This window comes from Penicillium hispanicum, assembly GCF_028827665.1.
Source record: "Penicillium hispanicum strain IBT 35686 chromosome Unknown utg000006l_segment0_segment0, whole genome shotgun sequence".
In the NCBI taxonomy this organism is placed as follows: Eukaryota; Fungi; Ascomycota; class Eurotiomycetes; order Eurotiales; family Aspergillaceae; genus Penicillium; species Penicillium hispanicum.
The window spans coordinates 2929557-2957522 of NW_026623198.1; the positions used below are offsets into that span (position 1 = coordinate 2929557).

Sequence of the window (27966 nt, forward strand, 5' to 3'; positions counted from 1 at the left end):
AGCCCTCCCTTTCTATTCTTCCTCTCGGCCACCGGCTCATTGGTGAGCCTACGTTGTTTTATATGGGCTCGGCGTTCAGGCATTCTTCCCTTGCTCATGTTGTCCCGGTGGGGTGGAATTGTTTTGCCCGAGAAGTTACGGGATCGCTTCTATTCGGAAACCGGGAATCAACGCAGCCATCAGCACTGCTAAGGTCCCACCCAAAGGACTACAGCGTCCCCTTGCACCGGCCATTATCGAGGCCACTGGTTGTTTCGATGGACAGGTGTCGTCTAATAGTCCCGGACCCCCTCGACGCCGAATACCGTCCGGCCAAAGTCAATGCGGAGGTCGCATTTCTTTCTCTCTCTCCTCATGGCGTATGATGGCAAACCAGGCGTTTTAAGGGCATTTCTCTTTTATTTTATTCTTTTGCATGAACACTCCAACTCGGGCCGATGGTGTGACGGTCAATGTATAGTATTCTTCTACACTAAATGCATCTCCTGGCTTCATTAACCGCAAGATCGTTTCCTCTCGTTTTCTTTTATGTAAATCCTGGCCTGGTTATGCATAGCATGGCCAGCTAGTTCGTATGAAACTCAGCTTAAATCCTCTTGATACAAATAGAAATCGCCTTCAGATAGTAATGACCCCGACCATTTCCTGGTCTAAATAGTTTGAAACGAGAAAGAACACCAGGCGCCGGGAACACCGTCCAACCCCAAAGCAGTTGAAACAAGCGGCGAAAATGGGCGACCGCCAGAGCTAGCACGGCTCTAAGCATCATTCATCTTCTGGTCCTCATCACCTTCACCCGCCTCGCCCATCGCGGTATCTTCACCGAAGATATCTTCCATCTTTCCATCGCCATCGTCGTCGTCCCCGCCCTCTTCACCCTCCTCGGCAGCGGTCCTGCCTGCACCGGCCGCCTGCTCCTGCTGTGCGTCAGGCATATCCTCTTCCTCGCCCTCGCTATCCCACTCATCCTTCATATTCCACCCTGTGCCAGTGAGGCAGAACCGCTCCGGAGGCAAGCGCATACCCGCCATAATCACACTTTGGTTGGCGGCGCCGGCAGCGGTCCCATTAGGAGGTCCTGCGGCGGCATCGAACCCCCTCGACACACCGGGTAGAGCAACACGGTTTCTCTCAGAGGCCACATCCATCAGAAACTCTTTGGGTAACCCCGATTGGAACTGGTAGTGCAGACGCGATGCAATGCTCAGTCGCAAAGCCGGCAATGACACACTGTTAACCTCCGCGGACGACGCGCCCTTTCCGCCACCAGATCCCGCGCCATCGCCCACGGCGCCAGCATATCCTTCTGTGGCGAGGTGCACTGCGTCTTGCAGCACGTTTGATGTGTAGCGGTATGCGAAGTCGAGAAGTTGGAGGGGGACACGGTCTTGGTAGGCCGTCACGCCGAGCGAGGCGAGCAGCATGTGCACGAGCCGCACGTCGCGCGGGCGTCGTGACTTGCCGCTATCTTGGAGCGAGGTTCCGGGGATTTGCGGTGGCTGTGTGGTGGATGTAGTTGGCGCTGTCGCGGGCACTGTGGCGGTGGGTTGAGCTGTCGTTGCTGCGGCCGGGGCAGAGACGCCGTTCGCAGTCGAGGAGGATTCTGCTGGGGGTGTAAGAGGCTGAGTTGCAGGGGCAGAGCCCTGGGTCTGGCTCGGAGAAGCCATGTCGCTGGAGAATGCGAATCGAGAGTTCGGTAGACGGGGTAGGGCGCGATTTGCGAGCGTGGAGAGAACAGGCCAGGCGAGCTGTGGTCGGCTATAGGGAGGGCAGGATATTATCAACCAGCATCACTCGCAATGAAAAATTTCTCAAGATCATGCGAAGTGGGAATGAAGCCAGTGTTGAATATGAATGAGTAGAGACAGAAATGACGGGGAACTTGATGAAGCCGAAAAGAGCGCGGGAGCTCCGATAGCACACTAACCGTTTTGGGTAACCGTATTGAAGTTACTTGAGATTGACTCTATTTGCAATCCTTCCCAGGTTGCTATGTCTAGAGTATTCAAAATCCATGGGGTTCTTGTTGGCTCCTATATATATGAGGCTAATGTTCAATCCCCAGACCACAGAGTGCTATGGTGTGTACAACGTTGAAAGACAAGACCTGAAACGCTATGAATGCGGCAACAACACAGTAAAGCCACAGTAATGTGTATATAGTGCAGACTCCAACTCCAAGTCTACATACAAAAACGGCATTGCACAGGGTATCTTGTTGCCACTGAGAGGGTAGTATGAATGCAAATGCAAGTTCTAGTTCAAGCAAATGAACGCGAGAGTCGGGGTGTGATGGTGCAGAAAACGATCTCACAGCTGTCGGCTGGTCCGCATCAAACAACCACCATGAGGTGTATGTTCAAGGTATCAAGATGGCTTGGGACGAATCGGAAGCGACGTCGATTTGCCTGGCTCAAAAGGTCCCGGCAATCGATCAGCCGCCCGAGAGTAATCTTCTCCATACGCAAGATCGGGGTCGCCCTCAACGGACTCGACGATCGACCCTGCTGGATTAGAAGGAGCTTCTGAAGCTTGAGAAATATAGCTTGCAGCAAGATCAGTTCCTTCCTCTTCATCCTCGGGGGCCTCGGCATCGTCAAGGTATTCACTGCCTTCACCCTCGCTCAGCTCATCATCATAATCTTCCTCATCTGCATCTTCATCATGCTCGACCACTTCTTCGTCCAAGGGCTCCTCTCCACCCTCATCTTCGCTATCAGTTGTGGAAAAGTCCTCCAGGTCTTGCGGCGTGTCTCGCCAATATGTAAAATCCGTATACTCTTCCCCTCCAGATTGTACAAGAAGACTGACTGGCGGGAAGAAATGGTCAAGCAGTTCCTGCATAGTCACATAGCTGCTCTTGTACTTGTTCAGGCTGAGCAAATCCAAAGACACTTCAGCGTTGGAATTGATGGTGAAAATCCGGGTGGATGGGATGTTGACAGATCGATAACTCAGTGCGTCGGTCAAGCGGTTGCCAAACCCAGCACAAAATGGATTCTCCTTCCCGGAGAATAAGTTGAGAATATCCCGCAGGCATGCCATTTTGAAAACCTCTGGCTTCCTCAGGTAGATCTCCCGCCTCAACGCCGCCATAGTACGATCCGGACTGCAGATCACAGGACCTTTCGGTAGCCGATATCCATCCTGGCAGACGCCATAGAGATATGTTCTGGTAAGGTCCGCCTGGCCAACAGAGCGACTAGTGAGGTACATGATATTATAGCCGTTGTTGACAATATCAGTATAAAGCTTCGCCACTCCCGCATGTGTCCAGTCACGTCCGATCATATTCAAAACATGGCCCAAGGCATCTGACCTGCAGGTAATTATTAGTTCCATGTGGTTTCGGGGGAGTCAACAGGTTCAAGAATTTGCATACTTGGTAATCGTCCCATCGATATCAGAGATCACGATTGGCGTGTTACCATTCCATAGGTACATAGATGCAGTGCAGATCGCCTTGTTCACACTGAAGGACATAGTGTTTGGGCCTGGTTTCAGATGTAAGGCCTTGAGTTGGTCGCTAGTCAATCGCAGCGTCTTGGCATAGTTGCGAGTCTCAACAGAGAACGAATCATGCAAAGGCGAGTGTGGAGGAGTTGGAAACCCTGGCTGAACGTCTGATTTGGTCCGGTGATGGCGGGTTGCCATCGATGGCTCCAAGGTAGTAGGTTCACCCTCGCTGTGATAACCCGGGTCTGAAATGGCGTCTTCGCTAAGTGCCGTGTTGGGACGCATCGAGTTTATAGTTGCTCTCCGATCAGCCGCCTCTTTTGCTTCCTCGCTACTGTAGATCCACAGATTGCCATGCTCGTCAGCCCCAATAAGTGCACCAATATCATAGCTCCCTTCCAGCTCTTCTGCAAGGATCCTGCGGGCAAGAACCTCTGCGTGAAGGGCGTCTTCTTCATTGCTCTTATAGCCGGTCATATCTAGCATGAGATCACCAGTATCGGTGACATGGGATGGGATGTTCGACCCGGACAGCTTCTTCGACAGTGAGATGGCGCGGGACATTGCTTCCTGGGGAGACAGTGGGGGCGGGCTACGAGAACGGCTCCGCTGATCTGGCTCTCCACCGCGGGAAAACTCTGAATCTCTCATAGAGGATCGCTCGGCTGTCGTTGGGCGAGGGGCGCTGGTTGAAAGCACGTTCTCCGACATGGAGTGGTCAAGGGTAGGCTTGGAGAACGAGTGATCATGCGAAGGGCTCACATCTGAGTCGGCTGGTGATCGGGACAGAGGAGTCATTGTACCTACTCATGCTGTCAGAACCGAGATTCAAAGCACAATGTAGGATCAGTCATACCCAAGTCAGTAGTTGCCCGTAATTGTCGCGACATGGGAATTCCCGGCGGGGTTGTCGCACCCTCCGACAGACTATCGCTATTGGACTTATCAAGATCCAAGTATTCTGGTTCCTGGAGAGATGACGCAATGTCTTCGCTAGGAACCTTTGGGCTGCTCGCGGGGGATACCAAGGGCGAGGTCTGCAACGACGCCGGGATGTCATCGGTGGTTTCGAACACAAAAAATGCCTCACCCTCTTCACCCAGCTTCATCGCATAGTCTTGCTTTATCCCGTTGACTTGGAATTCCACTTTTTTCTCAAATGGACGCAAGAGAGAGAACTTGCCAAAGCGGACGTGAAAGGGCGAGCAGGCAAGGGTCCCTTGAAAGAGAAGCCAATAAGTCAGGCTGGGCTACTAATGGAAAAGAAGAGTTGTCCGACTCACCATCTTCCTGTTCTATGACAATCACATCAATGGCCCCGCTCAATGTAGCTGGATTGATAGAGTTCCATGTCTTGGAAACAGAGCCGCTGATACTCCGAACGTACTGCATCTCGCCGGATGAGCCCAGGCACCCTGAGCGACAGTGTTGCTGAATCAATCAAACCCCGAAAAGTAAAAATTATGACGAGGTCGAGGAAGGGGGCCGATCAACCGGAGGGCGGGGAAACAGGTCGTTGGGAGAGTCGGAAGTTGGAGGAATCGCCGCCGCCAAACGGCCCATGTGACATTCAGCTGACGGAGAGCAGCTGCATCACCACCGCCACACAATGCCGTCGCAGGATAAACGCAGCGCAGAGAAGACAAGACTGCAAGGACGCAAGGTGGAAGAGGCAAGGATCCCCGATGAAAGCAAGTGGCAGGACGTGGTTGGATTTGTTGGTTCATCATCAACACATCCATTTCAACACCCAACGTTTATTAGGTAAGCCGGCCAGCATGCCGAGGTCGCCTCAGTCGCCATACCTGATTGGGTCTAGCGGACGATCTCAGGATTGAGGCCACACTAAGCGTTTTCGGGAAGCCCATGACTAAGTGGTCAGCTGACATGTCCCACCGAAATGGAGAAGCCGATCAAGAACGATCGCTGCTCCTTTACTCACCTCCCTCGTCCCCGCTGCCCGCGTCCATGGGTGTCCGACGCTGGGATGTATGAGCCACTCTATCTTGCCTTCGACGCCTACCCAACCGTCATTCCCCGAGTGAGGGTACGAGGCGTCATGGCTCTTTTCCTGGCCGTCTCGATTCTATGGGCCCTGATCTGGTAGGTAAAGTCGCTTGTTTGAGAGGTCTCGACACTGATATACGATGCGCAAAGGCTCTTGTATCGGGCTTGGCAGGTTTGCCAGACTCCTAACGAGGTCCTGGTGGAGAAGTTGGGTCTGGATATCCCGCCGCCACCGGAAGTCACCCTCGAAGAGATTACGGCTCGCGAGATCCGTCTTGCTTGGAAACAGCCTGATTTTCACAACTCCATACATAAGCATATCATTCAAGTGAATAATGTCAAAGGTTTGTTCATATCCCAAGTGTTCCTCCGGACCTAATTGATGCTCATGATCAATTTGTAGTCGGCGAATCGAAACGAGCAGAAACAGCCGTGGAAATTTTGAACCTCATTCCTGGAAGCATTTATCATATCTGTGTCCTTTCTGTCAGTGCCGCAAATTTCCAAACTCCGAGTGCGATCCTTCATGTCCGAACGAAATCTCTTCCATTATCCCGAACACAGCAAGCTGCGTCCGCTGGCAGTCCAACTATTCGAGCATCGATTCCCCGGTCCACCGCCGGCCTACCGACTCCCTCAGCTCCGATTATGTCGCGCGAACATAGCGCTGGTCAATTGCAGGCGAAGCGTCCTTCGGCAAATCGCAAATTATCCCCCGCTACCGGATCGACAGACTTTGCGCACGGCCAATCAGAAGAATCCCACAGGGGCGTCTCCAAAAACGAGCGTGATGGAAGCCTGGAACAACTTGCCGATCGCCTGAAATCGCTGCAGCAAGAAAATGAAAATGTGGAGAGGCAATCCACGGAGGAAGAAGAGGAACATATTGCACTACTCAAGGACCTGGAGAAGCAGCGCGATGAATTGAAAAAACGTGTCAAGGAAAAGGATGAAGTCAACGGGGATTTGAAAAAGCACGTTTCCAAGTTGGAAAGTGTGAACCGCACCGTGCAAGGTGAGAAGTCCAAGCGTATGAGACTTCTTCAGCAGAAGGAGGCGGAACGCAAAAAGCGCAAGAACGATATCACACGGTGGCAAGAGAAGATCACCCGTATGACTGCGGATGCGGCACATGCAAAGGAAGAGAAGACCCGAATGGAAGAAGAGGGCAAAGAACGGGCGGAGGAGGTCCGCAACAAGATTTCAAAGGAACAAGCGGAGATGAAAATCATCGACGATGAAATCCAAGACAAAGGAGGGCGGGTCAAGAAGCTCGAGGAAGAGAGACAAGGACTGCAGGGCGGCGATAGCGAAGATGGCAAGGAGCTGGATCGAATCGATAATGAGCGAGCTCGACAGTGGGAGCTGAAGCTGAGCAGCCTGCATAATCGATATGCGACTCTCGTCAACATTCACGCCCAGGCTCAGCAACAATACCAGGAAGCCCAAGAGCGGCTCAAGTGGCTTACTACTCAGCGACCTGGCAGTTCAGGCCCATTCTCTTTGCCAGCATTGGATTTGGATATGTCGAATACAGCCACAATCCGTCCTCGTCGCCATCGCAGCTCTCTGGCAAGCAATGTCTCCTCACCTATCAATTTCCCCGGTGTTGAAACAGGGTTCCCGGGTGGAATCAACTACAACCCGCCCTCTTCGAATTCGCCTACTTTCCCTCCCAGCTCTACTTTCTTCAACATCAATAATGGCATGGCCCTTGCGGGTCTGTCCGATCCGCCGGAAATAATGCGTTCGGACGCAGAGGCCGCATTCAATAACCCACAGATGAGCCCGCGGGCCGATGCCCTATTACCGTCTGATCTTCTTGGTGACGAAGAATCGCCCGAATTCTCGCGACCGGTCACACGTCCGCGATTTTCGAGCATGGAGACGTCAAATGTTCCTTTGGATGGCTTTGGTCATGGTCCTATCTCGCCCGTATCGTCCAGAAGCAGGGCTAGCAGCATCTTTGCAAGTCCGCTAGAATCTCATAACCGACAAGATTCAGACTCTCAGCCAGTGCACTTATCGACTGCTGGAGAGGCTCCCAAGAGCGCATCTCGACGGCTCTCTGGGCTTTTCGGGTTTCATCGACCTCGTGGAAAGACTCTTGCCGATGAACCGCCCATGTTGGGTACTTTGAAGCCGGGTCAGAGCCAATCTTTCCCTCGAGATGTTGATGAGCTTGACCCGATAGGCGCACGGCGCCGGAGATTAAGCTACACTGGAAACTGGGCGAATCCGATGTCATTGTTCCCTCGAAGCAACACAACCGGGGTCACTACGGACAGTTCCTCTGATCATGCACCTTCCCGAAGAGCTGCATTCTCGAGTATCTTCTCGTCTGGGAAGTTTGGATTCGGCAGTGCTGGGAACCGTGGTAACTCCGATCTAAACACAGGATATAATCAGTTCAGCCCCCGTCATGACCCCATTGATCCGTCCTCGCTTCTTGGCAGCGTTCGACGTGGCTCTCTGTCCCCTCGGCCTTCATCAACCTTCTCGTTTGACAACCAGAACCAGCTTCCTCATCCATCCACCGACCCTCGTCATTTCGGATGGCCTTCGGCAGAGCAAACGGCACACCGCAATAGCCCGCTTGGGTTGGATTGGGCTTCACCCTCAACGTGGTCAAGAGCTCCATCCCGTCGTCCTTCGATTCAATATGGGTCTTCTGGTCATCTCCCACTGGGGTTGACCGGCGAGCCGGATTTTGCAGAAGACTTGTATGATCGCCATCACCGGCCGCTTCAAGCGCCAATTGGCACTCGGCCGTCCTCGTCTCATCGTCCAGTTACCCCAAAACTGAATCCTGCTGCACCGTCTTTCAGAGCAATCTTCACGGGCAAGAAGTCCGAGAAGGAAAAAGACAAAGATCAGGAGCCGGATGCTCCCTTTGATTTCCATGTAGATGATGGATCTCCTTCTGAGCCTCGCACGTCACGCGACTCTCGTTCTCTCTCTCATTTCACCGGTGATTCATATGAATCGTTGGAGCGCGTGCCATCTGGTACGTCGGTGGACAATGCCTCCAAGGAGTCGTTCATCCGCAAGATTACTCGAAAAGGCAGCTCTGGCAAGTTCAGCTCTTGGAAAGACCGCTCTGGATTCTTCTCTAAAAAAGGCGAGTCCTCGCAAGGTGACATTGACGAGGACACGGCCAGTGAAGCCCAGCTAGGCAAGAGTATCGACAGTACCGTCTCCAGTGTGCCATCTGCGGACCGCTCAACTCGCAGTAGCCTGGGATTCTTCTCTCGCAAGTCACGGAAGTCCGACAAAGCGAGCGAGACGAGCGAGCGGGCTAGCGAAAATGGCGATGAAGAGATTCCGGAAATTCCTACTTGATACCACAGTGGTCTCGTCCATTCACTGTCTTCTCTTTAGACTCTGGAGTAACATACATATACGCCTCTACGGCTTCGGTTAACCTCAAATAGCGACCGTTTCTTCATAGAATTCAAATATTAGTACATACCACTCTACACACCTGTTACAATAGATTTTCGTCATGTACATGTCGCTCAAAGTCGCGTAAACTCTCCTCGCCCGCCTCAACCGGGTATCGCAATAATCACGGTGGTCGCTGGGTTGGGCACTACATTCCGGTGGGCGGGTAGCTTATCGATCGCCCGCGCACAATACTGACTGTGCGTCACGGCAAATCTAGTCACTCGACACCACCTCGAGTACCTGGCAGCCAAAGCACAATATGGCCAATTCAAAGTAGGCGCCAGAGAATGCGATCTCAACAAAGGCAGTCAGCTAATGCTTCCCAGGTACGAATACGTCAAGGACTTTGAGCAGCCGGACATACTGCTCCCCAATACGTGGATCGTGGTTCGCATCGACGGAAGGGGATTCCACAAGTAAGGGTCCTCTTCTTGCCTGCTCATCTGTCTGGATTTCGATCTTGGATTTACCTTTCCCTATCACCTCTGAGGAACGGTGCTGTGATGCATCCCCGGTCGAATCACCCGAGAGGTTGAAGCAACATGTCTGCCAACGTCCTCTTGCTCCTTAATTTTTGGCATTTTCCAGTATCAAGATCTGACTGTGTAGGCTCTCGGATCACTATTCTTTCAAGAAGCCAAATGATCGCCGTGCTCTAGACCTGATGAATGCCGCCGCAGTCGAGGTTATGAAAGACCTTCCGGATCTATGCATTGCCTACGGCGTCAGTGACGAGTACAGGTACGTTCCACCCGGCAGATGCACACTACTTCTACTCACAAAAGTCGGCTAGCTTTGTCTTCCACCCGAGCTGCCAGCTGTTTGAGCGACGAAGCGCGTAAGTACCGCACCTTGCGACTCTTCATCCGATCCATTTCTAGACAGCGCCATTGACGAGCGCGCCCGGTCATCTAGTAAACTCGTGACAACCATTGTATCGACATTCACAGCTCACTATATCCATCAATGGTCGACATATTTCGCCTCCACGCCGCTTCAATCGCCGTATCTGCCTTCTTTTGATGGGCGGGCCGTCATCTACCCATCGACGCGGATTCTGCGGGACTATATGAGCTGGAGACAGGTTGATTGTAAGTGATTACCCATACCCAGACTGACCTTCATGGATCATTTCTGCGTGCGAGATGCTGACTCTCGAGTGGCAGGTCACATTAATAACCTTTACAACACCACTTTCTGGACAATGGTTCAACAAGGTGGAATGAGCAACACTGACGCAGAGCAAGAGCTTAAAGTAAGTGCATTCAACGAGATCTAAAGTTGCCACTATGGCACTTAGGCCTAGTCAGTGCGTATAAGTTGACTGACTTGATACCAGGGCACTGTGTCGTCAGACAAGAATGAGATCCTCTTCAAGCGATTTGGGATCAATTATAACAATGAACTGGATATCTACAAGAAAGGAAGTGTTCTCTACCGCCAGGTATGTGCATGATTCCTTGACATTACTCCAGCGATCTCTAACCTTTTGACATGTAGTACGAGCTTCAAGAGCCTCAGTCTACACGGGCATCTACAGAACACGATGACAACTCGATCGCAGACGCAGAACAGTCGAAGTCACAGAAGGATAAGCTGAAAAGATTGCGTCGGAAGGCTCAGGTGGTGGTTGATCATGTCGACATTATCAAAGATGACTTTTGGGAGCGGCGTCCGTGGATCCTTTCTAACAAGCCCGGCCAGTTGCCGGCACAGAGTTGATACGAGAAGGTGGTTGGAGTAAAGAGAGAATTCAACCATGAGACAAATGAATTGGCTCTAAAAGAGAAAGGGGTATCTTGATCGCGCGAGAGAAAACGCGTATGCGAAAGTTTATATATCCTGCTTTTGATCCAATGCGGCCATCTATACTCCCTTCTCTTTAGCTCTTCTCCTTTTTGTCTTTTTTGTCCTTCTTATCCTTCTTTTCCTTCTTGGGATTCTTCGATTCCAAATCTCGAGTCACTTCCTTCGACACTTTGCTTTCCCGCTTCTCTTTCTTTCCCTTCTTTTTCCCCTTCAGCGGCGGTGTGATGTCCTGTGTTTCGGTGGACTCGACTCGCGGTTCTTGCTCCGTCGACAAAGGGGTAGGATAGTCTTCCTCCTCCGCAGGCCGTTTCGACTTCTTCTTACTCTTCCCGCCTTTATCTCCATCATCAACTTTGCGACTCTCCTTTTCCATCTTTTTCTCCTTCCGACGCAATCTCCGCTCTTCCTTAGTCTCTTTCCGCTTCTCCGAGCCGGACGTCTCGATCGAAGACACAGGGGCGGACTCAGCAGGAATCTCCTCATCTTCCTTCATTTTCCGCCGCTTGCGCTTCTCCTCCTTCCGAGCAGCCTTCTCTTCCTTCCTCGCCCGGCGCTCATCATCATCTTCCTCCGCGTCCCGCTTCCTCTTCGATTTCGACGTAGACTTCTCAGTCACCGAGGCCACTTTCTTCTCATCCAGCGATCCAGCGAGTCCTTCCCCGCGCACAAAGAAGCGGTACAGCTCGCTCGTGAGCGCGTTTCCTGACTTCGCCGACGCACCGGAACTGTCTTCGCCCACGCCCTTGAGCGCATCTTCGAATCCCCGCAGCCACCATTGGTTTGTTGGGTCTTTGGTGGTCTTCTTGCCCACGCCGTGGTTGTTCGCCTTGCGCGCGACGAGGATGGGTTTTGTGAGGCCGAGGCCACCGTGCGGGCCGGGACGCTGATTGGGGTTAAGCGGGTTGCCGGGGCCCGACCAGCCGTGGCGCATGAGATATGCTTGGACGTCCATTGTTTCTTTCTGAGAGGTTATGGGAAGGAGGATGGCGTGTGAGGGTTTTGCGGGTGTGCAGGTAAGCCGGGTGGAGGCTGGACGGTCCGGAAGGTGGCGCAGAACTGCGACTTCTGCAGGGTGGTGGATGAGCCGGGGATATATAAAACTATCTCATCGGTCTGGGGATTCTCTTGGGAGGGATCCCGTCGTGCCCAGTGTTGTGGTAGGTAAATCGGGGCCCTTGCGAGAGAGAAAAAGTCGATGGATAAGGCCCGGGAAAAAATGGTTCCTGGGCGATAAGGACTCGGCGGGTCCCATCGGCCGAAACTTGCCCGATCGATACAAGGCGCGAACTTGCGCTTGTTCTCGCTTTTGCCATACTTGAGCGATCAGGATCGTTGAGTCCGAGCTAGTAGCAGTGCTCAGAAATAGAAATCAAGGATAGTGCATGCCAGTTGCAGATATGTAGGATATTTATTGCTCAAAAGAGGGATGCTCCTCCGGTCCAGCGATGCGCCTCTTAGTCTCTTAAGGGCCTGAAGATAAATATCAATCAATCACTATGAAACCGGCGCGTGAAGGATGAACCGATCTTTCCAATGATTCTAATCTAGTTGATCTTCGAAGTTGCGGTCTCCACTTGTCTTGCAGGCCGGGCCCTTTATATAGTGGACTTTTTATAACTTAAAGCTGACGATAACCACAGTTCATGACCTATTACTCGTCAGAGATGAAGGCACTGGTTTGGTGTCTGAGTGCTATGACGCCGTAGTGCTCAGCGACCGACAGCGAGATTTCCTAGATCTCTCCACCTAGGAGTCGTCATCTAAGGCTTGGAGACACAATCGACGACTCAATTCCGTCTTCTAGGGCTCATTAAGCAGGGAGTATCCGGATATTGAAGAACAGCCCTTCTGGGATTATGTAGCGGTCTATTAAATATATTTCAAACCCCATGCCTGGATGTTTCAAGCCGGTCAAGATATGCATCGTAGAGATTTGAGACAATCACAAAAAACATTGCATTACTATCTATTTTTGCCCACCGCCCCAATCCGCAATGCTACACAACAGAAGCCGACTGTTAGTGCCAGCTGCATTTACCCGTAGCGCCTAGTACGGCTTGAACCGGTCCTTCTGTTTCTTCTCTTTCGGCCGCGAGGTCTTCGCAGTCCCAGCCGGGGCCGAGGAGTCACCGTCATCACCGGCGGGCTTCCAAGCCCGCACGAAACCGTCCTCACCGCAAGTGAAGACGGATTGACTCTGATAGGACACAGCATCAGCCAATTGAACACATATACCAGCAGTCAGTGGCTAGTTACGTACCTGCTCATCCAAGTAGACCGAGCGTACCACCTCGTCTCCGTGAGCACCGGGTAGACGCCAGAGATTATCGTGGTCGAACCGCCACGTCGGGCTCGACACCAGCGGGACGAGATCGAGGCGTTGATCACTGTACCAGAAACGAATAGACGAGTCAGTATCCCGACAACTTCACCCCGGACACGTGCTGCGTCGCACCCGGTGCATGTCTCAAGGGACCGTGCACTTACATCTTATTTCCGGCGGCGATGTACGGCCCCTGGCTGCCGAGGCAGAGCTGGGCGACATACTCGCAGGCCAGTGGCTCGCGGACGTCGTCGAAGTGCACGGGCTCGGGCTCCTGCGCCGGCTCGTCCGGGTCTGTGGCTGGGTGCACGGAGAAATGCTCGTCGTGGCTGAGCGCGTAGATGGTGCGCTCGGACAGGAAGCCGGCGTGGTGGACCGAGCCGTGGTTGATGACCTGCACCAACGCCTCGTCCTCGTCTGTCACGGTTGTATCGTAGATGTTGACGAGCCCGTCCGTGCTGCCGGATAGTAAGATGTTGCTGCGGCTCGGGTGATATTGGAGCTGTGTACCACCGCGGCACGCACAGTGCCGGTGTCAGATTAGTCGGGGGTGCCGCATTGTTTCACGTCGGTCTGGCGCGATCGGAACTTGGTTGGTGCTTGGGGAAGGTCAGCGACTCACCTCGGTGATATCATCGTTGTGGCTCTCCACGTATTGGAGACGGAACTGTTGGGGAGATCTGATATCCCTGTTCAGGGCCGTTAGTGGCTTGAAGTCTAATTGCCAGCTCGGACGGGGCTAGCATAGTCCACAACCCCGGCCCAGACTGGAATGAAATGCCAAAAACAAAAGGAATACTTACCAGAATGCAACAACCGCTTGGGAAGATACAAGTTCTGTTCCCGCGACGACGGTGTTGGTCGCGGGGCTGCAGGCGACGGAAAGTACAGGAGCGCGCCTCGCTAGAATCGACGAGGTATCAGCCAAGCTGCGCCAGATAGACCAGAAACTTTACGGCGCAACACCAGACCATCCTTGCATCATAGCGCAGGAAAATCCCCGACTTCCGCGGAGTCGATCCCTGGTATATGCAACCTAGGCAGTTGACAGCCCGGGAAAAAAAACACGCCCCGGAGCAGCAAGTGCAAGGCGCACCAGACCAAAGATATTTGGGCCAGCGTAGTAAATCGAAATAAAAGAAGAGAAGAAGAAAATTAAAAAATGGAACCACGTACCTGTTTCCATCTCCAAAACCGCATTCCCGGCCCGAACATCCCACAACTTCACAGTGCCTTCCCGACCACCGGTAGCCAAGAGCTGGGACTCGCCAGTGGCATAGCTCCGGAGGGAGGTTACGCCGGCATCGTGAGTCTTGTGGGCGATCACCGACACGCGATCGAGGTTCGTCGCATCAAAGACGCGCAAGGAATCGTCTGAGGAGATCGCGGCGAAAGATCCCGGCTCGGATGCCGCGATGCTGTAGATGTAATTGTCCGCCGGTAGCGACAGCGACGAGGCCGCGATCGCTTGGAGAGTATGCATCTCTGTCCTTTTTTTTTTTAATTTCTGTCGCTTAAGGCGGGTGCCTCACGGCCCTTGCTGCAAATATGGAATGCCTCGTACAGGGCTACGGTGCCAAACCGGGCACCTTCTCGAATGCAGGTGATCGGTCGCCTGGGGGCAGGACCGGTGGTCACCAGAGAGGCTTTGGGGTGGCAACTTGAGGTTGCAGGCTGTAGTTGACGTCCGTGTCGATCACAGTCCCCACGACTCCGGAGGATGTGCGATTCTGTTGCCAGTCTGCTGTCGCTGATTCTGCTTATACTGTGGAGGTTCGGAGCCAAGAAAAAATTCCCGGTGGGGCAGCGCGTGGCTGCAAAGACTTACATACTCATACAAATGCACAACCAGAAGGAGGTCGCCGTTCCATCGAATGAGAATCGTGGTCATGATTGATTCTGGATCGATAGCATCTGTATGGAGAGCGGCTAGATACACAGGAGCCCCATCATGTGTGAGTCGATGCAGCAGCGGACAGAGCATGGGAGCTGCAGAACACCCGCACGTCAATCTCGGGATCCTCCGAAGCTGTGAACTGTCTCGATCGTCAAGCTTGCACCAGCCAAGGGATGGAATGACAAGCTCGCTGCTCGGAGCGGGCGTAAACCCCGACAGATGGGCCAAACCTTGATCATCTCGGTGCAGAGAGGCCATTGATCCTGAGTCGCTCACGACTCCCTGCAAGGGAGGCTGAGGGCTGAAACGCCCCAGGGAAGATGAATGTGGTCCGTGGAACGCGATGCACCGAAGGGGCCGCGATCCACTCAAGTAGGTCAGTGGTTAGGGGCGATCGAGAAGAATACTTCGACCGAAATCGTTGAGACTACCATGTCCGGAGATCGCAGCCTGGCCCCAGCACGGCGACTCCGCGAAGTTGTAGATGAATACGAAGCTCAGTGTTGATTAGGATTTCACTATGACGGGACAGAGATTATATATCTTGATTTTGAGAATGTCCTACGAATACCCCTCGAACGTCCATTGACATGAATCCCCCTCCCAATATATATATCGAGCTCTAGCGAGGCGTGGTAACCTCACTCGCTCTGGGAGCTCGCATCGGACAAGCAGTATACTAGGACAAGTAGTATACTAGAGGAGACATGCACAGGAAGGATGATCAGCGAAGGTGACCCCGGCGTCAGCGAACAACCGACCCGAGGCAGAGGAATTGGATCCGTTCTTTTTACAGGGCACTGCCCTACCTGCAAGAATCTCGGACAGATCGACGGGTTTGCGCCTGGTGAGTCCGCACTTCGGAGCTAAGCTCCGCCGGGCCAACCAAGACATGATCATCGTCAGCTCCAGAGGAGGATAGGATAGATCCCCTGCTGAGTGGAAGACGGGGGCAAAGTTCAGATTCCCCGTCGATACATGCCGACCGCGGTCAGAGCGCGCACCAAATCATTAGCGTGATGGAGAACCGATCGCAACAGGGACAAATCGAGTCAGCGCAAGTGGGCCGCGGAGCGTACGGGCGCAGTCTGAATCCACCGTACCTGCTGGAGATTGGGGTGGAAGAGTCCCAGCGACCTGGATCGTCGAATGGGCGAGCCCGAACCAGGGGGACGCTCTCGTCCACGCTTTCCGGGGTTGTGCACGGTGATTGGCAGCGTCGCATTGGCCGACCCGGCGATTTGGACGGATGGCGAGGGGGGTTGGGATTTGTTGGGTTGGTGATGAGGATGCAGGGATTCGAGAAGGTGGGAGACGGTGGAACAACACGAAATGAGGCAAGAATAGCGTGGGACGCAGACACTGGACAGAAACCCGGACAAGACCGATGATTGGCGTGAATGGGACAAGCTTCACCGACCAAGCACAGTCCAATGGAAACCACGACATACTGTACCCTACAATAGGTAAGGTGGGATACGCAAGATGACAGGACCCAGAGGACGGTCCGCGCTCCCGCCCGACAGCGGGGCCAATTGCGAGGGCGAGTTGGTACTATACCTTGAGATACACAGATACCTAGGTACAAAGAGAGTGATATATATATATATATATATATTGTATATATATAATATACTACATCTATATACATGTATAGATATCAACATGTTCATTATATACACAGCGAAGATCCCAAAGGGGAAGGAGTCCAGCTCCCACATGGACCAGGGTGGACTCGACGGGTCGAGCCCGAGACTCTGGATACTGTAGAGAGAGCGTGACCGTACGGCTCTCTCTCGTATTTGCAGTGGTGTATTCTGGGTATCCGACCTTGCTGTCCGTCGGTACTTCTGTACTTCTGCACTTCTGCACCGCTGCGCTTGCCTTCTTTCCTTTCCTTCCCTCCTCCTCGCTCCCTCATCTCTCGTCCTCTCATTCTCCCTTCCTGCGGTAGCCTTTACCCGCCATCCTCTCTCATCTCCCCCGCCCCGTGGGCCCGACGGGAACCAGACGGCGGCTACACAACCTTAAAAACTCGGGGCGCCCGTCCATGGTTGACTGCTTCCACCCCTCTCGTCCCTTGGGATGCCCCGTTCTGGTTATTGAGTGGTGACGAAGCGTGTTGATGATTGTCTTCCCCTCCTGGACCATACTCTCCAGCTTCTACCGTCGTTCTCCCCCCCCTCCCTTCTCGTCGCCTCAATTCGCTCGTTTACACCGGTGGATTTCGCTGGAATTGACCCACCATTGCGTGTGTGGTGTGGTGTGCGCTCCTGCATCCCGCGTGTGCGTCCGTCAATTTGTGTCGCTCGAAGTGGCTGGGAAGCTTGGTCGATGCTCTCTGCGACACTTGGTTTCGTGCGATCGTTGATCGCAGCCCCAATTCCCTGATCGCCTTCTCCGACCACCCCGCCCCCCCCCCGAACAGCCGCTCACCCTGCCTCCCTCCGATCGTCGTGCCTCCGATTCCTCCACCCCGAATGGTTGACAGAGAGCCGCCGCGGCGACACCTGCCTCCAATGGCTTCTCCGCCACCCGCCAAACGGTACAAGTCCGAGTCGACGCCGGCCAGTGAGTCCGGTCGCTCGAGATACTACCACTCCCAATCAATTCCCTCGAGCGATCGGTATCACTCTCAGTCTGTCTCGGCCAGCGAACGCGGCCGCTCGAGACAAACGTCTACGGCCATGGATATCTATGTGATCACCGATCGAGATCCAGCCGAGAGGGACCGTCGGGTCGGCCGCTTCACGAGCAATGGCTCGGTCGCGTCACACTCCTCGCAGATATCTCATGCCTCTCGCTCTTCACCACCGGTGATCATCTCCAATCGCAAGTACGTGCCCCCTACGTATCTGGAATACCGCCCCCCAAATCCGTTCTTTGCGCTTGGTAGCCAATGAGCGTATAAATCTGACAATGGCTGACTTGCCCTCCCGGTGATTGTAGGATCCCCGAAAAATACCCCAGTTATTCGGAGAATGGACGCATGTATCATGGCTATCGTAGAGGAATGTATATGATGCCATGTGACGAGGAGGAACAGGACCGCCTGGATATCTTTCATAAGCTCTTCACGGTCGCGCGAGTCTCAGACGGTTTGATATACGCTCCACATCCAACCAACTCACGGATTTTGGATCTCGGATGCGGAACAGGCATTTGGAGCATCGAGGTGGCCAACAAGTACCCCGATTCCTTCGTGGTCGGCGTCGACCTAGCCCCGATCCAACCAGCAAATCACCCCAAGAACTGCGATTTTTACTCCCCGTTCGATTTCGAGAGCCCGTGGACGATGGGCGAGGACTCCTGGGATCTGATTCACATGCAGATGGGGAGTGGTAGCGTGACCAGCTGGCCCAGTCTCTATCGACGGATCTTCTCTCATCTTCGTCCAGGGGCCTGGTTTGAGCAAGTGGAAATCGATTTTGAACCTCGTTGCGATGACCGCTCCCTGAGTGGGCTTGCTATCCGCCATTGGTATTCCGCATTGAAACATGCCACCGAGTCGAGGATGAAACCCGTGGCTCATAGCTCGCGAGAGACAATCCGCAACCTGCAGGAGGCAGGCTTCACCGAGATCGACCATCAGATGGTTGGACTGCCCCTGAATCCCTGGCACAATGACGAGCATGAGCGTAAGGTCGCTAGGTGGTATAACCTGGCAATCTCTGAGAGCATCGAGGCCCTCAGCTTGGCTCCTTTCAGCCGAGTTCTCGCATGGCCCGTCGATAAGATCCAGCGCCTCGCGGCAGATGTGAAGTCAGAAGCATTCAACAAAGACATTCACTGTTACAACATCTTGCACATCTACCAGGCGCGCAAACCACTCGCCAATTGATCCAGCGAGCGGTATCTCTCTGGTACACATTATATTGCTGAATGGCTGTGGATCTGGGCTGGATGGCCGGACCCGAAGCCAACGACACCGACACTTTCCTAACTCTGATGAGAAAAAATCTCTCGACGATGCGTGTGTTGGCCACCGTCGAGATAAGGACAGAGGCTATCAATATGGCCGAATACCTTCTTCCGATATGAGATGGGCAACGTTTCATACAAGCTCGATCTGATGTTGCCAGCTTCGCAGCCCATCTTTTTTTGATGTCTTGGCTATCATCGCCTCATTGTTACGCTTCTCGGCCGATGGTTGAAGATATATCTTTAAGGCACTCACCAGCCAAAGTTCATCGGTCAAGTCGGATCAACGCCACTGGCATTACGATGGCGTCAAGGATGAAGGATATGGGTTATTATTTGATATGACCGGGTGCTGAATTCTGTTCAAATGTTCTCGATAACATTTATTCCATCCCCCTGGACGTTCAATCGAACCAAGGGATGATGACTTGCTGTACGTTCGATTCAGCTTTGCATGCCGCGTTTCGCATTCCCGTGGCGTTTTGGGCCGAGTTTTATATTTTGTTTCGGCTGTGATATATACCCAGGTGTCTCATCTTAGCTTCTGTGGTTGAGTTTGCCAACCAGACGACGTCAACATGAGTTTTTCTTCTGGATTCCTTTGGGTTTGATACCCCTGATAGATAGTGGCAACACACCGGTTTGAAGTTGGCAATGCCACGGCGTTTGACTCATACATACCATATTGCTCAAGTAATCGCAGTATATCGACTCAAGGAGAAAGTCCAATGGGTATAGCAGCAGCTTCAATTCTGCCAGGATAGTGGTTAGTAGTGCAAGCCACAGTCGTAGGGAGGCGCGTCTCGGTATATATAAGTACCCGCCTACGTAGATATCGAGATCACTGGCGCGTATCGCCTAGTTGTACACTTTTGTAGAACTGGGTATCATTCCCATCGTAAATTCATGTAGGATACTGGAAGCCTGATTCTACCCTCGAGGGATCATGGTCTTCATAACACTGCAATCTCTAGAGCGAGCATTGCCTCATCAGAAAGTGCTTAACTCCACTGAACGCCGTTACCATCGGGTCCTCGAAACGCAACCCCCATGCAAAGGAATTCTCACACCGCGAGCAGGCGAGAGTAAACAAACTACAGCAAAGCCACTTTTCAGCGCCGCCGGTTTCGACCCGCCGTTCGGGAGGCGCCGTTCGCACCGGCCCGCGAATCCTTGTCCGCGTCACCGTTCACACCCTCTCGCCCTGCGCCGGGCGTGCGGCGACGCATGGTCCCAGGCCCGACCGCGATGATGTCTTCGTCACTCTCACTATCGGAGATGTCCAGGAGAACCGGTACGCTGAAGGTAGCGTCGGTGTCTGCATCGGCATCGTGCTTGACCGGATCAAGAGTGACGGCGTCGGGCTCCTCGTCTTCCAGATCGAGACGACGCTGATGGACCTGCTCGGCGGGATGGACATCGAACTCGTCCTCGCGTTCGACGTACTCCACGTTCTCTTCGACCTCGCCAAAGTCGGGCGCGAGCGCAGACCATTTCTGCGGCTGGATGATGGACCATGTGTACACGCAGCCGGACTCGAGGCCACAGGCGACGACCATTGGTCGCGCGGGGTGCCATTCTACCACACCGAGTTCCTCGCGTGGACCCTCGAGGATCTTGACTAGAGACCCGTGGCTGCGCTCCCAGACGTAGATATCTGGGTTCATGTACGTGGTCGCAGTGACGAACTCGCCGGTGGAGGAGAATGTGACGTGATTCCAGCTGAGTCGGTTGACCACGTCTTGGAATTTGTGTTCCACCTGTAGCTTGATGCTGGATGGCTCGAGGCCAATGCCGAGTTGTGATAGGTCTGGCATCAGGACAGTGCGAATCACACGGTCTGAACTGTTGACGAGTATATCTCGCCCATTACTGGCCAGACGGAGGAGGATGACCACGCCGTTGCACAGGCGCATGGAGTGGATTGTGGTGCATGTCTCTGTCTCGATGATGTTGATCCATCCTTTCGATGTTCCTGCAATGATGTGGTTTCCGAAGGCTGTGAAGATGGTGACGCACGTCGAATGTTTGGCATCCTGTGCTGCTTGCTTTGCTGCTACCGCTGGATCGACTTCTTCACCATTGGTGCTTTGTGGACGGAGTGGTGCTGAAGGGAGAATGCGCTTAATTGGCTTCGCCGAGGAGACATCCACAAGGACGGGCTGGTCTTCGAAGAGGGAGGCAACAAATAGGAGACTAAATCATGCAGTAAACCAAACGTCAGTGGGATGACCAAGGAAGCATAATATCACAGGGCAGCAAATTCATACTGATTGAACGGGTGTAGCTCAGCAATGTACACTGGGGCCTCGAATCTCACAGTGCGCACGCGCGAACCATCTTCCAGGTCCCACAAGATGCACTTCCAGTCCTGGGATGAGGTGAGAAGGTACCGGCCATCCCTAGACCAACTATTGAATATTTTAGCATGGTTCAAATTGGGTGTTAGTCTGCTAGGAGAGAACACCAAAAAAAGTTGACCCAGCATACCTCAGAGATTGGATTTGGCGGGTGTGACCCTGCAGCTTCCGTGCCACACCATTCGTTTCGATGTCGAAAATTACCACAGTCCCATCCACCTAGACACTTTGTTAGCTGAAAGGGTCCGTGGTAGAATAAAACATGTGGTCGTGCACAAACCCGTCCGGATGCCAGGTACTCGCCAGTATGGTTGAATCGTAAACAGGTAGCATGTCCACTTCCTGATGCCAGCGTTAGTGGCCACAATGAGAGACACGAGGATAATATTACACTCACTGAGTTTTTCCGTGAAGGCGTCTGGGTAATCCTGGGCCAGGATAAACGGGTCAATGAGAGAGAGATTCATTGCGGCAATGTAGCGCAATCACTTGGAAACCACAAAGACGGCGATCCCCAGCCTAAAAGGCCTGGAAGAAAGGCCAGCACACTGGTCCGAGCATCCAGCATACACTGGACTAGGGCGTGGTACGATTGAGCTCGGTAAGGATTGGCGACACTTGCAACGATTGTTTTCCAGATGAAATCTGCCGGTGTCGGCATTGCGCCGAACGGACTGGATTCGAAGGCGGTGAGGCACCGGATTAATGTTCTTGCGGTGGATGACCGATCTATCGGGGGTTACCACTTTGGGTTCAATCTGCCGATGTTGACCGCCTACCAAGTGTGCCCGCTTTAGACAGCACCCGGCGCGCTAGTGAATGAAGGGAAAACTCAAGCCCCATCAACGGGTGAGGCAACCTTCACCATCTCCCTTTCGACCTCCCCGACACACTCCCCCCATTACCTCCCCATCCAAGAATATCGCGCCCTGCATCGCGATATCTCTTCAGGAGATCTCTGCTACGCGAAGATTACCTGCGCGCCCCCTTTTTCTCTCTTTTCCAGGGCTTCGTGACGTCCGGGGACTTCAGGTCGCCGGCGCCCTCGTGGCAAGGGCTGCCAAAGGCCTCAGCCGGCCAGCTGCTTCCACACCACCTTCGTTTTATCGTCGCCTCGTGCGAATTTTGCTTCCAGCCATCGAACCAGCCCGTTTCTTCAGTCTTCGCGCTTTAACGACCCCAGATCCTTCGTTTCCCCCAGGTCTGCGCCCGACCCCCCGAATCCGGATCTCAACGTGCCTTCGCAACAACCCTCGCCACGATGTCGAACGTTTTCTTCCCGTTCTCCAAGGCGCCCCTGCGCACCATCAAGGAGATTCAGTTTGGTCTTTTCTCCCCCGAGGAAATCAAGCGCATGAGTGTGGTCCATGTGGAATACCCAGAGACACTTGTAGGATCGCCCCTTCAGCTCACACCACGCTCTTCTGCGCGACTAGCTGCTCACTCCAAGGAACTTCAGGACGAGCAACGCCAGCGACCTCGAACTAAGGGTGTCAACGACCCGCGCTTGGGTACTATCGACCGTCAGTACAACTGTGAGACCTGCGAGGAGGGCCCTAAAGAATGCCCTGGTCACTTCGGTCACATCGAGCTTGCATCCCCAGTTTTTCATATTGGTCAGTTTTGTGGCTTTTGAAATCAAGGCAGCCCACGCATACTGACTGATCCCTCTAGGTTTCTTGACCAAGATCAAGAAGCTCCTGGAAACTGTCTGCCACAACTGTGGAAAAATCAAGGCCAACACGGTTAGTCATCCCTTTTGGGATGGCAAATCTTGAATGGCAATGTTTTGCTGACTTTCAAACCAGAATGATTCCAAGTTCTTAGAAGCCCTTCGGATGCGAGACCCCAAGCGACGCTTCGACCATATCTGGAGACTTTCCAAGGATGTGTTGGTCTGCGAGGCCGACCCGTCGCCAGATGACGATGAATTTGCGAAAGAATCGCAGAAGGGCAACTTGCATGGAGGTTGTGGCAATGCCCAGCCCACTGTTCGCAAGGAGGGTATCACCCTCGTTGGAACCTGGAAGCCCAGCAAGAGCATGGTAGACGAAGATATGGCGCAGCCAGAGAAGAAAGTGATCACTCCTGCGATGGCATTGAACATTTTCCGAAATATCTCCCACGAGGATGTGCGCATCATGGGCCTTAGCAACGACTATGCTCGCCCCGAATGGATGGTCCTCACAGTCCTTCCTGTTCCACCGCCGACCGTTCGTCCCAGTGTGATGATGGGGGCTACTAGTGGCTCTCGCGGAGAGGATGACTTGACATACAAGCTGGCTGAAATCGTGCGCGCAAACCAGAATGTCCAGCGCTGTGAACAAGAGGGTGCCCCCGAGCACGTTATTCGTGAGTTCGAGTCCCTGCTGCAATACCACATTGCCACATACATGGACAACGATATTGCTGGCCAGCCCAAGGCTATGCAAAAGGGAAACCGCCCTGTCAAGGCCTTGCGTAGTCGTCTCAAGGGCAAGGAGGGTCGCTTGCGTCAGAATTTGATGGGTAAGCGTGTTGACTTCTCTGCCCGTACCGTCATCACTGGTGATCCCAACTTGTCTCTTGACGAGGTTGGTGTGCCGGTCTCGACGGCCAGAATTCTCACTTACCCCGAGGTTGTGACACCTTACAACATCGAAAAGCTGCAAGCGTTAGTGTCCAATGGACCCAACATACATCCTGGTGCCAGATACATTGTCCGAGACAATGGCGAGAGAATTGATCTTCGTCACGCTAAGCGTGCCGGTGCTCAGCAACTGCTCTATGGATGGAAGGTTGAGCGTCATCTCGACAACGGCGATGTTATTCTTTTCAATCGTCAGCCCTCTTTGCACAAGGAATCTATGATGGGTCACCGCGTTCGGGTGATGCCATTCTCGACTTTCCGACTAAATTTGTCGGTCACAACTCCGTACAATGCTGATTTCGATGGCGACGAAATGAACTTGCACGTTCCACAGAGTGAAGAGTCCCGCGCGGAGCTTGCTGAACTCGCACTTGTCCCGAAGAACATTGTGTCCCCTCAGCGCAATGGACCTCTCATGGGTATCGTGCAGGATACCCTGTGCGGTATCTATAAGATTTGTCGTCGTGATACCTTCCTCACCAAGGACCAAGTCATGAACCTCATGCTCTGGGTTCCTGATTGGGATGGTGTGATCCCCCCTCCTGCCATTCTCAAGCCTCGTCCGCGATGGACCGGAAAGCAGATGATCAGCATGGCTTTCCCTTCTGGTCTGAATCTTCTTCGCATTGACAAGGACAGCTCGCCACTTTCCGAGAAATTTAGTCCTCTTAATGATGGTGGCTTGCTGATCCATGGCGGCCAATTGCTATATGGAATGCTCTCCAAGAAGACCGTTGGTGCAAGCGGTGGTGGTGTTATCCACACCATTTTCAACGAATATGGTCCAGACACTGCTGTCAACTTCTTTAACGGTGCCCAGACCATTGTGAACTACTGGCTTCTGCACAACGGTTTCAGTATCGGTATCGGTGATACGATTCCCGATCAGCTGACCATCCAAAAGATTGAGGAGGCTGTCCGTGAACGCAAGAAGGAGGTTGAGTCCATCACCGCTAGTGCTACGGAGAACACGCTAGAACCTTTGCCTGGTATGAACGTGCGTGAGACGTTTGAGAGTAAGGTCTCTCGTGCTCTCAACAACGCTCGTGACGAGGCTGGTGCCGCCACCGAGAAGAGCTTGAAGGACTTGAACAACGCTATTCAGATGGCTCGTTCTGGTTCCAAGGGTTCCACGATCAACATTTCCCAGATGACTGCAGTGGTCGGACAGCAGTCCGTGGAAGGAAAGCGCATTCCGTTTGGTTTCAAGTATCGCACCCTGCCCCATTTCACCAAGGATGATTACTCGCCCGAGTCCCGTGGCTTCGTCGAGAATTCGTACCTCCGTGGTTTGACTCCCACCGAGTTTTTCTTCCACGCCATGGCTGGTCGCGAAGGTTTGATCGATACTGCTGTCAAGACTGCCGAGACCGGTTATATCCAGCGTAAGCTGGTTAAGGCCCTGGAAGAAGTCATGGTGAAATACGATGGCACTGTGCGTAACTCTTTGGGTGATATTATTCAGTTCATTTACGGAGAAGATGGTCTGGATGGTGCACACATTGAGAACCAGCGTGTGGATATTATCCGATGCTCTGATGACAAGCTGCGGGATCGCTTCCGTGTCGATGTCATGGATCCTGAGCGCACCCTCGGCCCCGATGTTTTGGAACAGGCGAATGAGATTGCTGGCGACATGGAGGTCCAGCGGTACCTGGACGAAGAATGGGAGGCGCTACTCCAGGACCGTGCCTTCTTGCGGACTGTGGCCAAGGAAGATGAGGAAATGATGCAGCTGCCCATCAACATTCAGAGAATTCTGGAGATGGCGCGAACCACATTCCGCATCCGCGAAGGTACTATCAGTGATCTTCACCCCGCTGAGGTCATTCCCCAGGTTCAAGCACTCCTTGACCGCTTGGTCGTTGTCCGTGGCGACGATGTCATCTCGCGTGAAGCCCAGGTGAACGCCACATTGCTGTTCAAGGCTCAGCTCCGTAGCCGACTTGCGTTCCGCCGACTCGTTACGGAGTACTCCCTTAACAAGCTTGCATTCCAGCATGTGCTCGGTGCCATTGAAAGTCGCTTCGCACGTGCGGCAGCTAATCCCGGTGAAATGGTTGGCGTCCTTGCAGCTCAGTCCATTGGTGAACCTGCTACTCAGATGACTTTGAATACTTTCCACTTTGCTGGTGTTTCCTCGAAGAACGTCACCCTCGGTGTACCCCGTCTTAAGGAAATTTTGAACGTGGCCACCAATATCAAGACCCCATCCATGACTGTGTATCAGGAGAACCTCCAGACCTATGACAAGGAGGGTGCGAAGCAGTTGCGAAGCGTTGTGGAGCACACTAGCTTGCGATCCGTCACGGAGGCAACGGAGATCTACTACGATCCGGACATTCAGTCTACCGTCATCGAGAACGATCGGGATATGGTCGAGTCCTACTTCATCATTCCCGAAGACGTTGGCGAAGATATTGCTCACCAGTCTAAGTGGTTACTCCGTATCGTTCTCAGCCGACCCAAGCTTCTTGATAAGGGTCTTACGGTGCAAGAAGTTGCCACCAAGATCAAGCAAGCCTATCCTCGGGATATCGCAGTGATTTTCAGTGACAACAACGCCGATGAGCAGGTCATCCGTATCCGTCAAATCCAAGATTACAAGGATGATGAGGATGACGACGATGTTGAGTATGACGTGACCTTGAAGAAGCTTGAGCAGCACCTCCTCGATACTCTGACCCTTCGCGGCGTTCCAGGCGTTGAACGTGCTTTCATCAATGAGAAGAGCAAAGTTCGCATTCTCGAGGATGGCACTCTGTTCACAAGCAAGTCGGATCCTCTTTGCAAAGAATGGGTTCTGGAGACCAGCGGTTCTTCTCTTGCCCCTGTTCTTGCCATCCCCGGTGTCGATGCTACACGTACCTACTCCAACCAGTTTATTGAGATCTTTGAGGTCTTCGGTATCGAGGCTGCCCGTACCGCTGTGCTGCGTGAGTTGACTCAGGTGCTGGCCTTTGATGGTTCCTATGTCAACCACCGACATTTGGCCCTTCTGGTTGATGTCATGACTGTGCGCGGCTACCTGACTCCTGTTACCCGCCACGGTATCAACCGTGCCGACAACGGTGCTCTCATGCGTTGTTCGTTCGAAGAAACCGTGGAGATTCTGTTGGAGGCTGCCGCCTTCGGAGAACTCGATGACTGCCGTGGTGTGTCGGAGAACCTGATTCTCGGACAAATGGCCCCCGCTGGAACGGGAGAGTTCGACGTCTATCTGGATCAGAACTTGCTCAATACGGTCGTGTCCAATGCCCACTTCGCTGTGGCCCAAGCAGGCAACATTCCGGATGGCGCTGCAACCCAGTACGATACCGGTTCGCCCATGGCAAGCTCCCCATACATGGCGGATGGCGATCCAGATGCAAGCTTCTCGCCTATCCGCCAGCCGGGCGCAGAGAGCCCTGGAGGCATCACCACGTACCAGCCAACCGACGGCTTTGGTGGAACCAGTCCTGCAGCTCGCAGCCCAGGTGTCTACTTCCCTACCAGCCCTTTCAATACTAGCCCGACGTCTCCTGGCTACTCTCCATCCTCGAGTTATTCTCCCACGTCTCCGGGTATCGGCATGACGAGCCCTCGCTTCGTGACCTCTCCTGGGTTCTCCCCTGCCAGCCCATCGTTTGCGCCGACGTCCCCGGCCTATTCGCCGACTTCGCCTGCTTATGGTCAAGTCTCGCCCACCTCACCGTCGTACTCTCCTACTTCGCCTGGGTTCTCGCCGACCTCGCCCAACTACAGTCCCACTTCGCCCAGCTTTAGTCCGGCCTCGCCGGCCTTCAGCCCGACGTCTCCCAGCTACAGCCCTACTAGCCCTGCGCTTGGTGGCGGTCGGCACCTGTCTCCCACTTCTCCCACCTCCCCCAAGTACACACCAACTTCACCTGGCTGGTCTCCCACGAGCCCCCAGTCTTACTCGCCGACCTCTCCTAACTTCGCTGGCTCTCCGACGTCGCCCACTTCTCCTGGCTATAGCCCGACCTCTCCGGCTTACAGCCCAACGTGAGCTATGCCTACCTCCCTGTCTTTAGATGCGTTGACTAATATTGAAAATTAGGTCTCCGCGTCAGTGAAATTTGGTTAGATACGGCATCAATGGCTCGTGCTGTACCAT

At 53.5% G+C, this 27966-nt stretch overlaps 10 protein-coding genes across 10 annotated transcripts; 5 read left to right on the forward strand and 5 right to left on the reverse strand.

Moving 5' to 3' along the window:
- Positions 1-758: 758 nt before the first annotated feature.
- N7459_007442 (putative transcription initiation factor TFIID, 31kD subunit) lies at positions 759-1667 on the reverse strand (the record flags this gene model as incomplete). The annotated part of the gene is made up of 1 exon (XM_056946610.1): positions 759-1667. The coding sequence occupies one exon, from the start codon at positions 1665-1667 to the stop codon at positions 759-761; it is 909 nt and encodes a 302-aa protein (XP_056798609.1).
- A 700-nt stretch (positions 1668-2367) lies between these two features.
- On the reverse strand, positions 2368-4848 carry N7459_007443 (putative lipin Smp2; the record flags this gene model as incomplete). Its single annotated transcript, XM_056946611.1, has 4 exons — positions 2368-3319; positions 3383-4259; positions 4313-4675; positions 4740-4848. The coding sequence occupies 4 exons, from the start codon at positions 4846-4848 to the stop codon at positions 2368-2370; spliced, it is 2301 nt and encodes a 766-aa protein (XP_056798610.1).
- A 508-nt stretch (positions 4849-5356) lies between these two features.
- On the forward strand, positions 5357-8805 carry N7459_007444 (Fibronectin type III domain protein; the record flags this gene model as incomplete). The annotated part of the gene is made up of 3 exons (XM_056946612.1): positions 5357-5559; positions 5614-5807; positions 5867-8805. The coding sequence occupies 3 exons, from the start codon at positions 5357-5359 to the stop codon at positions 8803-8805; spliced, it is 3336 nt and encodes a 1111-aa protein (XP_056798611.1).
- A 420-nt stretch (positions 8806-9225) lies between these two features.
- N7459_007445 (tRNA guanylyltransferase) lies at positions 9226-10632 on the forward strand (the record flags this gene model as incomplete). Its single annotated transcript, XM_056946613.1, has 6 exons — positions 9226-9326; positions 9520-9634; positions 9746-10001; positions 10077-10165; positions 10250-10354; positions 10411-10632. The coding sequence occupies 6 exons, from the start codon at positions 9226-9228 to the stop codon at positions 10630-10632; spliced, it is 888 nt and encodes a 295-aa protein (XP_056798612.1).
- Positions 10633-10792: 160 nt separating this feature from the next.
- Positions 10793-11671, reverse strand: N7459_007446 (uncharacterized protein; the record flags this gene model as incomplete). The annotated part of the gene is made up of 1 exon (XM_056946614.1): positions 10793-11671. One exon carries the CDS (start codon positions 11669-11671, stop codon positions 10793-10795), a length of 879 nt encoding a protein of 292 aa, XP_056798613.1.
- Positions 11672-12766: 1095 nt separating this feature from the next.
- On the reverse strand, positions 12767-14525 carry N7459_007447 (WD40 repeat domain-containing protein; the record flags this gene model as incomplete). The annotated part of the gene is made up of 6 exons (XM_056946615.1): positions 12767-12916; positions 12980-13145; positions 13207-13544; positions 13665-13731; positions 13846-13945; positions 14219-14525. 6 exons carry the CDS (start codon positions 14523-14525, stop codon positions 12767-12769), a joined length of 1128 nt encoding a protein of 375 aa, XP_056798614.1.
- A 1433-nt stretch (positions 14526-15958) lies between these two features.
- N7459_007448 (uncharacterized protein) lies at positions 15959-16330 on the forward strand (the record flags this gene model as incomplete). The annotated part of the gene is made up of 1 exon (XM_056946616.1): positions 15959-16330. The coding sequence occupies one exon, from the start codon at positions 15959-15961 to the stop codon at positions 16328-16330; it is 372 nt and encodes a 123-aa protein (XP_056798615.1).
- A 1128-nt stretch (positions 16331-17458) lies between these two features.
- On the forward strand, positions 17459-18780 carry N7459_007449 (class I SAM-dependent methyltransferase; the record flags this gene model as incomplete). Its single annotated transcript, XM_056946617.1, has 2 exons — positions 17459-17775; positions 17889-18780. The coding sequence occupies 2 exons, from the start codon at positions 17459-17461 to the stop codon at positions 18778-18780; spliced, it is 1209 nt and encodes a 402-aa protein (XP_056798616.1).
- A 1192-nt stretch (positions 18781-19972) lies between these two features.
- Positions 19973-21687, reverse strand: N7459_007450 (Set1-mediated histone H3-K4 methylation subunit Swd1; the record flags this gene model as incomplete). Its single annotated transcript, XM_056946618.1, has 5 exons — positions 19973-21056; positions 21131-21271; positions 21351-21439; positions 21501-21562; positions 21618-21687. The coding sequence occupies 5 exons, from the start codon at positions 21685-21687 to the stop codon at positions 19973-19975; spliced, it is 1446 nt and encodes a 481-aa protein (XP_056798617.1).
- Positions 21688-22481: 794 nt separating this feature from the next.
- Positions 22482-27925, forward strand: N7459_007451 (DNA-directed RNA polymerase II subunit RPB1; the record flags this gene model as incomplete). The annotated part of the gene is made up of 4 exons (XM_056946619.1): positions 22482-22836; positions 22895-22965; positions 23029-27854; positions 27910-27925. 4 exons carry the CDS (start codon positions 22482-22484, stop codon positions 27923-27925), a joined length of 5268 nt encoding a protein of 1755 aa, XP_056798618.1.
- Positions 27926-27966: the final 41 nt, after the last annotated feature.